Here is a 17,515-nt window from a genome sequence, read left to right on the forward strand (position 1 = left end):
TGGGTACTTGTGAAACGTCCCCACAGGTAAAGAATTATTTGCAGGACTATAGCTATAGCAGGATTAGGTGTATCATGCCTAAAAGAATGCATTATTTGTTGTTCCTACACAGCAGTGCTGTTAGGCTCTATGGTATTTACTAGAGACATATTATGAGTATGAAACCACAGACAAAGCAAAGCATTATGTAAGGTGCCCTCCACTTTTTTTTTTAAAAAAAAAAGTTACCCTGTGATAGCTAATACAGAAGTTGCAGAAAGTGCTAACAAAATCCCACAAATCATAGATATGCATCAACTGCACACAAGGCGTTACAAAGATCACTCATGTACCATCTGGAATTCATTTACCGTATACTTTCTCTTTCTGCAACAATCTTATCCCGCTCTTGAAAGGCCCAATCTCTCCTACACTTGGCTACTTCTGCTTCCTGGACAGCTTCCTTTAGCTCTTGCGACATTGCCTCATATTGTTTCCGAAGCATTTCAATTTCTTTGTTTGCTCTTTCTATGTCTAGGGTAGCAGAATCTTGTATCTAGGAATTAAGAAACACAGACAAGAATTTTAGGCACAATCTCTAGGTAAGTATGCATGAACAGCTTTTACTATATGCATATTACCTGATGTATTCAGTTCTCATGTTTTCATGAAAAATGAACGTTCATTTATCTTAATGGGAACTTTGGGGATAAAAAGACAAAAACTGCTGAAATATATTTCATGCAGTGGCACACAAATTTGTGCAAATACAATCTACATGAGTGTACCATGAACCCACGATCCTGAGATTAAGAGTCTCATGCTCTGTCGACTGAGCTAGCCGGGCGTGTGGAGTTTAGTTGCCGGAGCGGCCTAAACCCTGACAATGAGTAATTCAGAATAACATCAGTGAACATTTTGCATTTCAGAGATGATATTCCATGCTTCTATCTTGTTCTGCTTAGCAGACAGGAAAAAAAAATTAAAGGATATATAGAAATCAGATACACTATTAAAAGCAGTTGCAATACATATCTCCTGCAGTAATGTCTGTTATTCACCCTGGAACAACCAGATGTACACATTCACAACAGACATGTGATTCACACAGGGTCTTCAACTCCAAAGCAGAGGAATGGATTTCCAAAACATTTTGTTTGAATGTTTCTTGTTTTATACAAGAATTACTTACTTCTTAAATCTACTTGTACCTTTAACATTCTCTATTTTGAGCAAACGAGATGGTGACAATAGTAAGACAGATACACAGACAATACTCCAAGCTTGCAGCACAACACACACAAGCCAACTACAATGGTACAGTCCACCACAAACAGTGAAGACCATGGGCTTGCACACAACTGTGTGTGGTTTATTTCAAGAGTATCAATAAATCTAATGAATCTAACTAGACTTGTCACTTGATTAAAGATTAAATTTTAGAGAAATGTTTTTAAGACCTGAATGCATGTGCATCAAAGAGAGACTATTAAATCACGATTAACAGACTTAAAAGGTTCTTTTTTTTCCCGCAAAATAAGTTACAATTATATTCAAAAATGAGAGCACTGAACCTTAAAGTCCAGGTTTAATAATAATAATCCACTCAGATCCACAAATAGACCTTTGTATTTGATATGTCAATTCCGACTTGGAATTTGTCAAAGGTGAGCATCTGAGCAGGTCCTTTGCTAAGTCACAGCAAAGCTTACCCAAGTTAACTCAGCTTCCTGAAGAAAAACACAAGTTTCCAAAATTCCACTGGTTTGGCCATGAAGAACCAAATGCAATGAAATATTTATTTCCAGTACAACTGAAAACATAGTTTAATTGCTTCCTCACACACTCATTCAAATTGGCAAATCCATGTGACAGGCAACACTAAAAACTTTTTTTTGTACTGGTAAAAGGGTTGGTTTTCAATGAAAAGAAATACAAGTTAGATGAAGAAAATTCAAAATATCTAGTTTAATATTTAATAATTTCATATTCTTTAGTTATTTCATAAGCATAAAAGTTGTGATACTACGCATTTTCATACTGCATTACATGCAAGCATTTACAGCTATACATGGATTGATGTTTAGTTTTGCACACAAGACAAGAGCATCAGTAAGTGTGAAGAATTTTAAGAATGTTACTACCCACATGGGTATAAATCATCAGAACAGCATATTTATACTGAGAACATATACAGATTAGAAAATTTACAATCATACTCCAATTAACTTCCTTTATGAAGCATTAGAAATACCTAAAATCCTGAGCAGGTCACAGGCATGAATAACACATGTTATAGATGGCAACAAGCCTGCCAGCAGGTGATAAACTGCCTAGCCACCCGGTGGATTACAATATTTCATTTGTCGTTTACTTTTACAAACAGAAACTTAATATGAAGCGTGACTGTATTTCTTTCAAACAAGAAGTTCTGTCACTATGTCTTAAAGAACATACGTGTGTTTATACGTAGTTATTTCAGAGTGACTCAAGGTAAAGGGGGAAGACACATGATGTGCCTAGACCTTTAACTAATCTCTTCAAAATTAATGACCTTTTGAAGCTAAGAAAAAGTAATCTGTGAAGACTTGCAATACCTGACGGGCTTGGTAGTATTCTCTTAGTAGATGGTCTCTCTGGATGATAGCTTCTGTTCTCTCTTTCCTGGCAACATCTCTTTCTTCTTTCACTGTCTCTATATCCTTGCAAGCTTGATCAAGTTCCTTCTGGGCTTCAGCTTTGTCCTTCACTTCATGACAGTATTTTTCCAGCAACTCATTCCTCTCACAAATTGCTCGATCTCTTTCTACTAGAGCTGAGTTTAGCTCCTAAAACAAGATCCATTGTTTGCAGTACGTTAAGTACGGAAGGCAATAGTTCATCTTTCCAACCAGATACTCACTGACACCTTAAAAGCCTAGACAGTTCACTACTAACGTTCTGAAAAATGAGAGCAGGACTGTGTTCACATTACATACAAGTAAGTATGTAATATGAGAGAACATTAAATATGGTATTAAAGATATCAGAATATCACATTAGCACAGCGCTATGTCAAAAGTAAGCAAGAATCTGGGAGCGCTCATGGTTTTGAGGAACCTAAATGAGGGAAGGTTATTAACCAGACTTGGCGTTTTAAAAAAGGCTTCAAATATGGCAAAAGTTAAGAATATACTGTGAATATTTTTAAGCAACTACCTTTATTTTATAGGGCCGAAATAACTTAGACAACCAAGCTACACAAGTACCTTATAGCTTCCTCATAAGTTTTAAAGGGACATTAAAGTCACATGCAAGTACAATACCAATGTGCAAACTATCGAACATTCAAAGATAAAACTATAGTATGCTGTAAAGCAGAATGACATTTTATTAAATATGGAATTCAACTGCATTATAGTAAGAAAGATGAGGCAAGCGTACCTCTAAAATACAATCTGCTCTTTTAAAATAGTTTAAATTAGACTTCCTATCAGAAGGAGGAAACATGGAAACAATTCAATTTCATGCCATTAAACTTTCAGATGGTCCAACTCACTAGAAGCATTCAGCTACAAAGAAGTCCTTCTACATACAGGCACTCTTAGCTGGAAACTAGTGAAGTTTTCAGCTCAAAAAGATTACCCAAGACAGATGACATTTGAAAAGCAAAAGAAGGAAAGGGTCCAAATACTTAAAGACAGAAAGACACCATGTCACATCATATACTGACTTCCATTCTGTTTTCCTGTACAATTTCCAAGGAATAAGACTGAGTATTTAAAGCACAGAAGATGATTGTGTTTTGCTGTACTAACATAATTGTTTTTGAGATATGGCATCTAATTAAGGCTAGTCAGGCTGTTAACACAGTTCTACGACAGTATTAAAATCATTATTTTTGATGTAGAGTAACAGACAAGTACCAGAATTAATGACTCACTCTGTGAATTTTAAACACATCAGTGCATTGCAATTACCAGAGCACTCGAGTTTTTTCAGCATCAGTAAGAGCTTGCGTTGCTCAGTACCTCTGAAAAGAGAAATCTCTAACTTATCTGGTGGTGCAGACAAGTTTTAGTACTGGAAAGAACGTTTTGAACAGTTTAACTATAGTCTGTAAAAAACGTACATTCAAATGTGCATATAAAACTTACACAAAAACATGAAGTCTTTTCCAGCATTCAGCAGAGATGCAAGTCACTACAGTATCAAGGCAGAGCAAAAGCTCTCAGAAGGCCCTTCATTAAGTGAGAATTTATAGTACTTTAAGGTGACTGGAAAAAATACACATTGTCATGGTTTATTCCAGCATGCTCGATATACAGCAGCCATTACCTCCAGTGGTCAGTAGTAAAATTCCATCTTTTTCCTGTGACATTTGCACAAAATTGCAACATGACAGCACACATCAAAGTGCCATTTGGCACTGATTAGAACAGCTTCTGTTTGGAAACATTAGAGTGGTTTAGTTTGAAGCACAGTTCTGAATTTGTGAAGAATTCATATGTTTGAAGGAAGTTCTTGCATCTGAAGGAGGTGATTCTCCCCTTCTACTCTGCTCTTGCGAGACCCCACCTACAATACTACAGTCAGCTCTGGGGACCGCAACAGGAGGAAGACATAGACCTGTTGGAGCAAGTCCAGAGGAAGGCCACAAAGATGATACGAGGGCTGGAGCACCTCTGCTATGAAGACAGGGCGAGAAAGTTGGGGTTATTCAGCCTGGAGAACGGAAGGCTCCAGGGAGACCTTCTAGCAGCCTTCCAGTACTTAAAGGGGGCCTACAGGAAAGCAGGAGAGGGACTTTTTGCGAGGGCATGGAGTGATAGGACAAGGGGCAATGGATTTAAGCTGAAAGAGGGTAGATTTAGATTAAAACTATGTAAGAAATTTTTCTCTCTGAGGGTGGTGAGGCAGTGGAACAGGTTTCCCAGAGAAGTTGTAGATGTCCCATCCCTGGAAGTGTTCAGCGTCAGGTTGGAGGGGGCTTTGAGCAACCTGATCTAGGAGAAGGTGTCCCTGCTCGTGGCAGGGGGGTTGGAACCAGATCATCTTGAACGTCTCTTCTGACCTAAACCATTCTATGATTCTATGATATGAACATAGTGCAAAAACCTCATACAGGATAAAATACAACAAGTCTATTACACAGAGAGGAAAGCTAACTACCACTGAGATGAAACACAACATTCTAAGTACTTGCTGGAGCAAAACATTATGCCAAACAAAAACACCACTGGGGAAGTAGAGAGGGACATCTTCAACATCTAATCACTAGCTTTGAGTGGCCAAACTTACTAGAACTTAAGATAAAACTGTTCATTAGTGGAAAATTCAGAGGTTTCTTCTATTGCCTATAAATACCAGACAATGATTACATTTTGGATATAATTTATCCCATTATGTTTGGGCATGTGGGACCACACGGAATTTACATATCTGACTAGGAAATTGACTGACTCATCAGTAACTGCTCACGATATAATGCTTAAAAATCAACCTCTTCTCTATTTCAGTTGTTTTTGCTTTTCTTGGGGTCACAAAAGCAAAGACAAGCTTCATGGAAGAAGCTACATTGTAAATTACCTAAATGGAATCAGTGCTGTTTCAATCAGTATTTGGGTGGTATGTAATAGGGCACTTAAAGCTGCTATACATCACAAGGAAAGTGAAGTCCATTTTGTTACATTTTGGCAAGCACCAGACCAGCTATTCACTGACAGGATTAATCCCACTTATGCAGGGGCATCTGTCAGGGTACTATTCACGTGAATGTGTCACTTGATCAATTTTTTTTTCAAATGTTCGCCTTGCCAGGACTAGAAAACCCCTTATGCACTGAAAGCAGCTGCAGCAAGCCAGTACTATGTGACACAGGAAAACACCCTGCTCACAAGCAGAAGAGTCATGGCTACAGGAAAGCAAAACAGGAACAAAAAGAAAACTTACAGTACTGCTATTTTACACCTTTTAGTACATTGTAGAAGCAGTTCTTTCTGCTTTCTGACGGGTCAGCTCTAGGGGTGAAGAAAAATGCATGTCTGAGCCCAGCCAGCATCTCACTCGCCAGTTCTAGGTTCTTTCTGACTCTTACTCAAACACCTCTTCAAGTCATCTAGGTAGGATGGAACACCCATGGATTTAAAATTTTTATTTCCTGCCCCTAAAAGCACTTTAACAAACTACTTACAGCGTCACAATGACAGATAAAACAAACCAGAGCAGGACAATCGACTGTCGTTATCTCCATCGGTATTCCTTACTACTACCCTGATTCCACTGAAATCAACAACAGACACTTCTATTGGCTTAAGGTCTTTGAACAAAGTAGAACAGGTATGAAACATGTATTAAAACCTCCCTCACTGTAGAAGCTAAACTACTTAGCTGTCAAATACACAGGGTTGAAAACGATGAATTCTTAAATCAGAGGTTAATTATTTTTAAAACCTCTGATGCCATATGTCACAATCCACACTACATTTCTCAACAAGGATGTGATTTTTAAAAAGCTCCACACCTTAATTTTTGAGAAAGGCCATTTTGTTCATATGTAATGCTGTGAAAAAAAGTAAGATGTGATTTACAGGCAATTGCTTGTATCTATTTCATGCTAAATTAAGTATTTGTAAACCAAAAGGTCAAGTGACTTCATGTCAGCTGAAATGAAACCGAGCAGCAAATTATGTTTTGGAAGTCTTAACAGGATCATTATAACATAGTTGTGATATAAGCATTTCAATAACACATTGCTGCAAAACACAAAGTTCTGGCTTCAGGCACTTTAAAGCATGCCTGAGTTCTAGTGATAAAAATCTTTAAAATATCCCTCTTTAAAGCAGAAGGAGGGCAAATGAGTAAGTACATGCATGTCAGCAAAGGCTTTGCATAAATATTTGAGACTAGTTTATCAGGGACTGTCCTAAGTCATAGATAGCATCTGGTGGTTCCCACAGAGGTTAGAAGTTAAAAAGAATTAATATTTAGAACTACATGGTTACAAAGACCATTACTTGAAAAGGCACAGAAGACTAACACTGTAAAGGAAGGATCTGTAATCGGTAGGAGAATTAAGTCCAGTGAATAGCAAATTTCAGCTGACGGGTATTCTATTCAAACATGTAAGCTTGGCAGTAGTAAAAAGTACTGCTGTAGGAAAACATCAACATGGAATTTCCACTTTGCAGTGCTTTCCTATTTTCCATCAACTGGTCATACGTTTCTGATTCCAGCATCAACAATGCACACTAATTTCTCTTCCCTGTTGAAACAATAGGTTAGTACCTGTCTTAAAGCTTCCATTTCTTCACTAGCCACTCGCTTCTCAGAAGAAGTGTTCTTCAGTTTGGACTCTGCAAGCTCCAGCTCTGTTTGAAGCTTATCTACCTCTTTAATTACTTGATCTCTCTCACTCATTATGAGGCGATATTCATTGAAAACGGAATCCCTTTCTTCCTTGTATTTTTCTGCATCCTTTGTTGCTTTCAGCTGCATTGTTTTGAATCTTGTCACCTCCGACTGTAATCGCTCCATCTCTCTCTGCAACTCTTTGTTCTGTGCTGTAGCGTTGCTTAGTTCTTGTTGTACTGATTCAAATCTAAAAACAACCAGAAACTCTAGTAAGATACTTGTTCCTCATTTTCATTTTTCATATATTAAGGATGTGGTGGATAACTAAATGTATCCATTGGTAAAACACAACCGCAGAGGACTTCTTAGACAATGTACTCTTAGTGCTGCAAAGTAAAAGTCAGACTAATTATTGCTTTAGGAATATTAGTGAACCTTTAGGAACATTAGAGAACTTTGTTAAGGAACTGAAACATTTAAATTGTTAGAAACAATTTAGAATTAGTTTAATTACTAAAAGTAAATTTCTATCAAATTATTCTAAAAGGAATGCAAAACATTGTTGCTATTTAATAGCATACATTTAATCTTACTTATTGCGTTGAGCTCTGCTCATCTTAGAATTCCTTCTCCCAACACACACTCTTGGGCATATGGGAAAAAGGGAAACAAATGCAGAAACTGGAATAAACAGAACAACTTCCACATGCCCAAATATGCCACAAGATTGGTAATGGATTGGTTAGAGGAGGGACAAAAAAGTGAGTTTACAGTAAAAATGCAAACAATGGAACTAAACCCAGCTAATAGAAACATTACTGTTTGTTTTCCTCAGCAGGCCATCCAGTAAGACTGAAACGCAAATTATCTTACAATGTTTTGGAAATTACTTTTGACAGTTAACACAGACAAAAATACACATGCTTTATCACTACAGCCTACTGAAGTATGGCACAATCAAAAAAGGACACAAAATGTTTAATGTAATTTAACTAGTAACTTTTGTGTTTATATTAACAAAGCATTCTTAAAAGTGGGAATATAATTCCACACAAAAATTGACAATTAGGTTGGAAAAGGAACTTCTCCTGAAAGCACTATTTTACTAGAACTGGTCACTAAGATTTCCTTGCACATTTCCTCCACAACTCACAGGTAAGTGCCATTGACAGAAGCACTGTACCTAACTCGATGGACTTTTAGGGTTATCCAAATTTCAGGTGCCCACAAGCCTCTGGCAGATTTTGTTCTCTCTTTCTCACACATACCCAACCCCTCACACTGTTTAAAAGCACAATTTCTTGTCTAATCCAGCATGTTGCCTGACCTTTCCCAAGAGAGAGCTGCAAACCCTATTTCAAATATTTCCTTGGAAGCCCCAATGTATTCAAAGCATTGCCATAGCATTACTGAGGCATGTACCAGTAATTTCAAAACCACTGCCCTGCTCCTTTCGGGAAATTCTTCAGTTTAAGAGATCACTGGGCTGGCAGTACAGAAGACCTAACATATTATAATTTCTTTTTTCTTTTCAGGACCGAGAGTATGAAGTTAAGAAAAACATACTATAAAAGTACAGGGATGTATCAGAAATCTAAGGTAGAGACTATGCCAAACAATCGCACTGCCATGTAAGAACCCACAATACATTTGAAAACTATTAGGGAGTCAAATCAAGGACAACACTGGGAAGATACAGGGGAGAGGAGAAAAGATTTAAGGCAATGTTTGCCAAACAAAAAAAAAAAAATGTCATCAGTAAGGAAGAACAACAAACCACACACAAAAAAATAACCAACCACTAGACAAAACAAAACAACCAAACCACAACAAGCATACTAGCATGGGGAAGTGATCAGAGAGTCTCTGCTGTAGAAGGACATTCATATTAAACAGCAATTATTGAGGAAACCTGAAAGCAAGTTAAAGCATGACCTTGCACTGCCCCCTAAGGATGAAATACGGGCAGCTGGATCTCATTCTCACAGATGCCTTCTGCAGAGAAAGCCCATTTCTAAATACTGTTGCAAATGGGTTGCAAGTACCAGGGTCAGATGGGTCAGTAGCAGCCAGCATGGGTTTATAAGGAGCAACCAATACTGAAAAGAACCCTCACCAGGACTACCTGCTTTGTCTTCAATGCAATTGGAAACTACAGGCAGATCTGTCTGAGTGCCACAGCCCACATTCAAAATGCAGAGACACGCAGGTTGGGTAAGGTTTAGCACATAGAAATTACATAGCCAGTATACCTAATTTGTAATCTGCAAACTACTCGCTAACTAAATCACCTTGGTAGCATTCATATGCTGTGTATCACTGTGATGACATTACAGATAAAAGACAAAAGGCTGAACAATTCTTTGATTTCTTTTTTTAAGGCCAAAGATTCATTCAAAATGAGACCTGCGCCATCATTGGAGTCTTACTCTTCCTGCTCTCTTTAAAGGCTATTTTGACAGCGTTTACACTTGGTATTAATAAAAAAAATTAGGGCTGCAATTTATGACCCATTCATCCTCAAATTCCAAGTTTTTTAAGTCTTATATTCTGAAAACTATACACACCTGAAACGCATTTTAAAAATTTTTCATCAGTCACCCAGAGAAATATGGGTTTGGTTATGAAGAGTATAAACATAAGACAAAGTTTTTTTTAAAATAGAAACAAGTAAAAAAAGAAGTCCAGACCCAAAGTCAACCAAATAACAGGCAAAAATTCCTGAAGTTCAGTTTCATTAATTTAGCTGGATTACTGTTTCACAGGAACATGTATATCTTCCATGAAATTCTTAAAAACAACCTCTGCTCAGCATCAAACCACACCTTCCTCTCAATAAGGAGACATAAATTACAAGGCTGTAGTAGAAATATGTTGAGCTTCTGCATGTATCAGCATGGTTGCAGCATTTCTTGTAGTATCTCTGTATGGCTTTCCCTCACTTTCAGGAATCCATGGCAGTCTAAGTTACATAACTTATTCTCTTATTACTCGTATCCTCCTCTAACTTAATTAGATGTATCACAACTATGTGCATGCTATTTATGTGTACATTATTATCTATGCTCAAGTTCACCTTTATGAAACACTAAAAGCCTATGAATGTAGAAAATAACATTTTTTTGGCTTTGGTGTCTGGGAGTTGTGCATTATCCCTAACTTATGTTAGTGAAAACATTCTCAACACACCCATGGATTCTCTTTGGAGTCATTATGTGTATTAGCATTCTTCCTACTCCATGCAGGTATCTATGTAGGCTTAGTATCAAGAAGGAGCAGAGAGGGCTTAAGTGCGACGTGGCGCAGTGTCTGTCTGCATGCAGCGAGTTCTGCTGCCAGCCTGAAGCTCTGTCTCCGAGTCCCACATAGTATGCACTTCTAACTACAATGAAAAGTTAACTTATGCTTGATAGTGTCTTCATCTGTTAAACACCTTTTAGAAACTATATTCTCTTTCTGACCTTTTTTTTTTGTATTTAAATAAAGATATATATGTTGATGGACTCACGACCCATTCAGGATTTTGTTGGGAACACTACGTCTAAGGTTTAACAAAACTTTGGCTATTGGCACACTTAGCTTGAAACACAGAACGTACCTTTCTCACATGAGCTAAACAAGGGTTAAAATTCCTCACACAAATCCAAAACCCTAACTGGAAAATCCTTTTCTCAAGAAAAAACATCATTTCTCCAAATAAACGTCCCTATCACATCTTCTAGGATCTTTCAGAAAATCTTATATAGAAATGCATACTTATTCATCACACCAAGATAACACACCCTAGAGAAAAAAAGTTAGAAAAGTATTTGTGATTCTTCTACATAGAAAATCACATGCTACATTAGAATTATTACTGCCTTCACAGCATATCTGAAAGGTATCAAAATCTGATTATACCTTCTAAGAGAGGACGAATATTGCTGCTGAAAGTGTATTGCGGTGTCCCTTTGCTTCATTAACATGTCAATCTGTTTCTGAAGACGTCTGTTCTCCTCCTCTGCCTGTTCTAAGCGGCTCAGATCTGTATTGTGACTTGCAATCTTCTCATTGTACCGTTTCCTTAGGGCATCATAATCCTTCTTTACACCCTCTAGTTTGTCCATTGCTGTATCATAAAGTTTATTTAATATCTCTGATGACCCGTTTTGCTTCATAACCTAAAAAAATGCCAGAAACTGTATTAATAAACTCAGGTTTTAATCAGTTCAATAAATTTGTTTTTTTTTAAAGAAATATATATATATGAGAAACACTAGAAAATAAAAACATATTAACCAATTTTAATAATCATTCCTTTTAATAACTATGGAAACACTGAGTCTCTTCTAATCAGCACTGTTACTCTAAGCATTACTACATCTGCTTAATGTTAACTGGGTAAAAAAAAAATGTGCTTTATCACAACTTAGAGTGCACAAGTTTATGAGAATCTCTCTCTAATGGTAATTACTACCAACAGCTATTAAACTCACGTTGTTTTCCAAGTACTTTGTAGTTTCAACCGCTATTTGAGGACTAAGACGATAGTTGTAATTTATGAAATAACCACGAGGTGGCATTCATGACAGGTTGCCTGTATCCTCCATGAACAAATTGAACAATTTAAAAACTCAAGTGAACAAAACCTACCTTAAATCTGTTATACACGCAGGCATATATATTTATATTCGTACAATATTTCATCTGAAAACTACCCACAGAGGTTCGTGTTTCAAAAGCTATCCATCAAATATAAACAGGAAGAGAAAAATCCATTTAACAACAAATAGAATCTGACCTGAATCTCAGTTTCAAATTAATTTCCACTGACATAAGAATCTTGTTGTAAATACCAACGTTGATAATAAATGACCAGCAACAACAACAGAAAGCCCCTAATGAGCTGCAGCAAATCTACTCCTTCATCCTTCTCAAAAGGCAAAAAAATGTGCCCGAAACAAGGCCTTACCTTTTTTCCCCACCACCCTCCTTTTTTTTTTTTCTTTTTTTAATGTTATACTCATTTCTTCTGATTTCATCATTTAAATTGAAATTTGGCCTTAATGGAGTAGTTGGAAGAAACAGAAATGCTCTATACAGAGAGGTGCCAGGAACTGATACAATCCGAACACTAGCCTACAAAGATATGTCCCTAACCATCTGAAAATAAAAAGTATTTTAAAATTAGAAGGAAAAAAAGTCAGAAAACTTGAGTTCTAGAAAAAGTCGCAAACAAATACACAGCAACGACCCTACATGCACACATTGGCTCCTCATCTTCTTCTATGTCTTATATTCAGAGTAAGGACCAGTTCCTGAACATGGCAGAACTTGGATGTCTGCAGACCAAAAGCAAAGGAGACCAAGAGAGACTGTCCTGTCTTCGCCCACTGCTCACTGCCCACAGGTAGCAGGTAACAACCGTCGCTGTCAGGAAACCACTTCTCTACACAAGCATGACAAGAGAGACAAAGTTTTTCAGCTTGACAATGGTCTCCTTTAACTAATAACAAGATATGCAAAAGCAGCGAGTTACTCGTTATAAAGCAGCGCTGGAACACAGCTGCACTTCAGTGGAAGTCTCATCGACATGATTATTTCCACATACATCCCTATCCTCAGTGGATTCAGAAGCGTAACTTGCACAGAGTCGGACCCATGATTAGCTAGCGCGATTTACTGAACCATTTCAGATATGCTAAACGTGGGATAAACTGCAGGCATATGTAAAGTGTAAATGCATGCTGATTTAAAGCCACTCAAGAGAGCCACTTTCCTAAAGACTACTTCCCAAAGCACTCTGAGAACAGCTATGAAGAACCAAATATTTGAGAATCCAAACAGAAACAAACCACTTCTCACTGTCTAAAGCATATACGGAGTATCTTTTTGCTGCAAACACGCTAAATAATTAAAGAAAAGAAGGATGAACATACTAGAAATTGGATGGAATTCAGCATAAACTTGCTAACAGAGATTCGACGGAGGAAGACAGAAACGCCATCAACAGGAAGCAGTGTAGTAAGGAAGGTCTCCCATTCAAAATCCCAGTCTGAGAAAAAGTAAATAGTCCCAGCTGGACCGAGGAAGACAGCCATGGCAACAAGAAACTTCATACGCGAGCAGCAGAAACTTAAGCTGGTCAGCTGCTACACAGCAAATCCATGACAATCCCACACGAAGAGTAACTCGATCAAAAGTTTTTGCTCCCTGAGGCCACCGAGATGTTGTGTTTTGCTACGGCCTGACGATTAAACCACACGTCAGAGGGATCTACACAGAGCTAGACTAATTCAGATGAGAAATGACACAGACAAGATAAGACTCTTGGCGCCCCTTCAAGACACCATGACTCACTCTGACACTGAGAAATGGACTTACACAACTTTCTCACTGAGAGTCACATACATAGTTTTCTTTTAAGGTTTAATCGTGATGTTGACACGAGACTGAATTTCTTTAAATACTGACAATGGCAGTTAAGCCTCCTCCTGTGCTGCCAGATAATTTCAAACTTCAGGACAGAACCTCAAAATACAACAGCCTTCCCTCGGAAGTTTTATATCCTTGATTTGCAGACTGGGAAACTGAGGCACAGAACAATTAAGCGATTTGCCCGGGTTTGCACAGCAAACCATTTCTGCTAGACGGAACACCCAGCCATCTTCTGAACCAAGCCACTACACGATTTCACAGCAGAACACTCAAGATAACGTTAGAGGAAGGGATGAAAAGGAAATACAAATCTTCACTCCTCTGTGCACTTGCCCTCCAGCACCTCCTAAAGCACCATTCAGCACATCCAGCTTGCTTTGACCTTTGCCCCTCCTACCCTAGCAAATAATTATTTTTGTTTGCATAGGTTTTGCTTCTGAAGCCTAATGTTTGACTTGCAAGTTTGCCCTGTGAATCAGCCTACACAGAGTTAACCGAGATATTGTTTAACCATTCCACATGTTACTGTAACTATTCTAACTAAAGGATCAGACTTTTCCATAGGTGAACAGTGGACCAGTTGCTCCTTACTACTACTTACTTTACTTTCTTCAGAATGTGTGAACAACGTTGGCTTAGAGACAGCCTGTTATGAAATGTCTCCCTTTTCCTGAAAAACTTGTCTTTCTTTAAGTTCAAAAGCATTAATCAACCTGTAGCTTTTTATTCTAACTGAATAGTGTCTGCAAATCTAAATAACCAAACCTAGCTCAATCATTCCCCAAGTCATTAGAGTGTCACTAGGATAATTAAAAAAAAAAACAAAACCACACCGCACACAAAAAAGAAAACAACAAACCTTCAGAACACCAAACCATATCCATCGCTCATTTTTTTTGTGATACTTTCCAAAAATTCCTAGGAAAACAGTCATCTTTTTAACCACTTTGCAACTTCAAGGTAGGACTTCGATGCCTCTCCACCCACTTAAAAAAAAACAAACATGCATATACAATCCTCCTCATGCATTTTTTTCATCTCAGCATCAAAATTTCTTAATACCACCTAACAGTCTATATCTTTCAATCTTTTTTCCAGCTAAACAGAGAAAATCAATTAGCACCTAAGAGCTTGTTTTCTGCCCTAGTGCTATAAAATGTAAGATGGATGTTTTAGAATGAGTAAGACATAAAAGGCAGCAACGCTGGCATTGTTTTATTGACTCATTTATCAAAGGAACAACTCACGATCTCATCTAGCACGTAGCTTACCTGCTGCTGCTGGCTGCGCAAGTCTGTTATCTCTTTCTGATCCTCATCGTGAAGTCTCTTCATTTCCTCACATGACTGCTGGAGATGGTTATGTTCTCGCACCAACTGTGTGTTTTTCCTCTTCAAGGTATCCATGTCCTCCTTCAGCTGTGACTGGTCACTCAGCAGCCGACTGTGCAATGTGCTGTCACGGCACACGAAAAACACTCTTAGAGGCCAACTTGCCCTTACAAGGGCATGGAGTGAGAGGGCAAGGAATAATGGATTTAAACTGAAAGAGGGTAGATTTAGATTAGATATAAGAAAATAATTCTACACTCTGAGGGTGGAGAAGCACTGGAAGAGGTTGCCCAGAGAAGTTGTGGGATGCCCCATCCCTGGAAGTGTTCAAGATCAGATTGGATGAGGCTTTGAGCAACCTGATCTAGAGGCAGGTATCCCTGCCCATGGCAAGGGAGTTGGAACTAGATGATCTTTAAGGTTCCTTCCAACCCAAATCATTCTACGATTCTGTGACTCCATTCAAGCACGTAAAAAGCTATCAAAATTTACTTCAAACTTCATTATGTGAACCATAAATTATTGAAAGAAATATATTCTTAAATACTTAAAAATTAAACAACTGAGATGAGGCTATCATTCATATTATAATTCCAGGTAGCAGCCCAAAATAAGATCAGACCACTACTGAAAAAGAGAAAAAAAAAAAAATCAATTGAATGCGTTTTACTACAGCAGATGAAAGAGAGTGACATTTGGATATTGACAAGTTCTGTTCTTGAAACAGAATGATTCAAACGGAAACTTCACATCTGCTAGTAAAGTCTTCAAAAGACTATTTATTAAAAAAACCCACCACTACATAACACACAGACAGCAATGAAGATAATCAATTTACATTTGAAGATACTTTGTATTCCCTCCTTATGAAGAAATATCAACATTACCTGCACAGAATGACCCAAAGCATTTAAAATATAAAAGTCTTCCTTAAAATTAGGACAACCTGCTAAATAAAAGCTGTTGACAAATTATATTTACACAATTAAACACACATAATGTTTGCATGTAGGTTATTAATGTGTTACCTATTATTCAGATTTTGTTGGAAATTACAAATTCTTCAAAATGGTAACCTTTTTTGTTTTTTTTTTTTCAAGCATGGGGTTTTAAGAATTACTGCAGGATAAAATAACATTTGAATAGCCTATTCTACTTAATTCCTTTCTTTACCCTGAGAATTACTCACAAGACAAACAGGAACTGCATGCATGGATTTCAACAGTTGTTGTCATGTTTTGAGCACCTAAACTCCAACAGTGAGTTTGAGCCTCCCTAAAGTTTTAAGTAGGAAACCAAATTATGCAACTTCAAGTAAATAAGTTTTTATAATAAAATTCCTTCTGAATCAATTAAAGTTTGCTACACTTTCTTCTGACCAGATAATCTTAGTCTGTAGTAAGTGTAAACGCAAAAGCTTGTAGGTGTATATATGCATCATTTTGCAGAAATGTTGGTGTCTGAGGAATATGCCTATATTCTTGGTATACTTGCGTATTTCAATCAATTACTGTATCTTTTAAAACTCAGTTTTTCTCCTGATATGAGAGGGTAAATCCTTTTAAACTATCATGAAAATGCTGAAATAAACAGTGTAACACACTATGGTTTAAGGGACTACAAAACTTCTAAATAAGGTGAGCAAATCACTCATTTTTTAGGATAAAGAATTCAAGTGTTTCACATCAGCATTAGATGGACATGAGTAATTCAGCTCTGAAAAAATATCCATCTACAATGTACAGAACACCAATACTTTGCACAGAATTCAATAGCAAATTAAAGTACTTGAAAATCCTCAAATTAAACTAGGAATAAAGCTCTTCATAAAGACGCCACAGAAATTGCTACATCTGTAGCTGTTGACAACTTTTAATACTATTTTCAGGTTTTGGAAGAAGAACATAAGGAAATGACACTTATCTTTAAAGGCTTGAAGAGTTGAGGGTGGAAGTGCTACGTAAGAACTAGCAGCCCCCAAGGAAGACAAATGCTGTCATTAAATAGGAGTCATATTTTGCAGTGCAGATTTAAGTGAAACCAACTTCAAACCAAGAATTTATCTACATTTCTACTTCTGAGCTGTCTGCCTTTCAAGTGAAGAAAACATGTTCCTACTTGCATCAATGACTGATTTTTAAACAGAGACACATGCTAGAAAGATTTATCAATTTCTCCCTATTTTACTGCATTTTCATAAATGCTTACTATTAGTCTAAGCCCATGTTAAAACTTAGACAGTCAGCGTGAGAGCTATCGCAATCTATTAAAAAAAACAGGAACAAAATGACATTCTCTCAAATTCTATTCTGCTCTCCAGCCTGAAAATAAGTTTATGGGATTATAACTGCAAGTCAGTAACTAGGCTTTCCTTACCAGTGTCCCATCAAGACATCAGGGATTTCTATCTCAAATTCTTCAAAATAAAACAAACAATCCATACCTTAACATTCCAA

General features: G+C 37.3%; 1 protein-coding gene across 4 annotated transcripts in view; it reads right to left on the reverse strand.

The window, feature by feature from the left end:
* Nucleotides 1-17,515, reverse strand: part of DLG5 (discs large MAGUK scaffold protein 5) — a 113,375-nt gene that overhangs the window by 34,185 nt on the left and 61,675 nt on the right. For 3 of the 4 annotated variants that reach the window (XM_086616584.1, XM_086616585.1, XM_086616583.1), the window contains exons 5-9: nt 15,000-15,183; nt 11,212-11,471; nt 7,246-7,558; nt 2,577-2,807; nt 351-535 (exon numbers count right to left, since the gene is read on the reverse strand). In XM_086616584.1, the coding sequence (XP_086472710.1) occupies nt 351-535; nt 2,577-2,807; nt 7,246-7,558; nt 11,212-11,471; nt 15,000-15,183 (1,173 nt within the window). The remainder of the gene's footprint in view (nt 1-350; nt 536-2,576; nt 2,808-7,245; nt 7,559-11,211; nt 11,472-14,999; nt 15,184-17,515) is intronic. The other variant, XM_086616586.1, reaches the window with a different exon arrangement.

This window comes from Tauraco erythrolophus, chromosome 9 (assembly GCF_009769465.1).
Source record: "Tauraco erythrolophus isolate bTauEry1 chromosome 9, bTauEry1.pri, whole genome shotgun sequence".
NCBI classification, from domain to species: Eukaryota; Metazoa; Chordata; class Aves; order Musophagiformes; family Musophagidae; genus Tauraco; species Tauraco erythrolophus.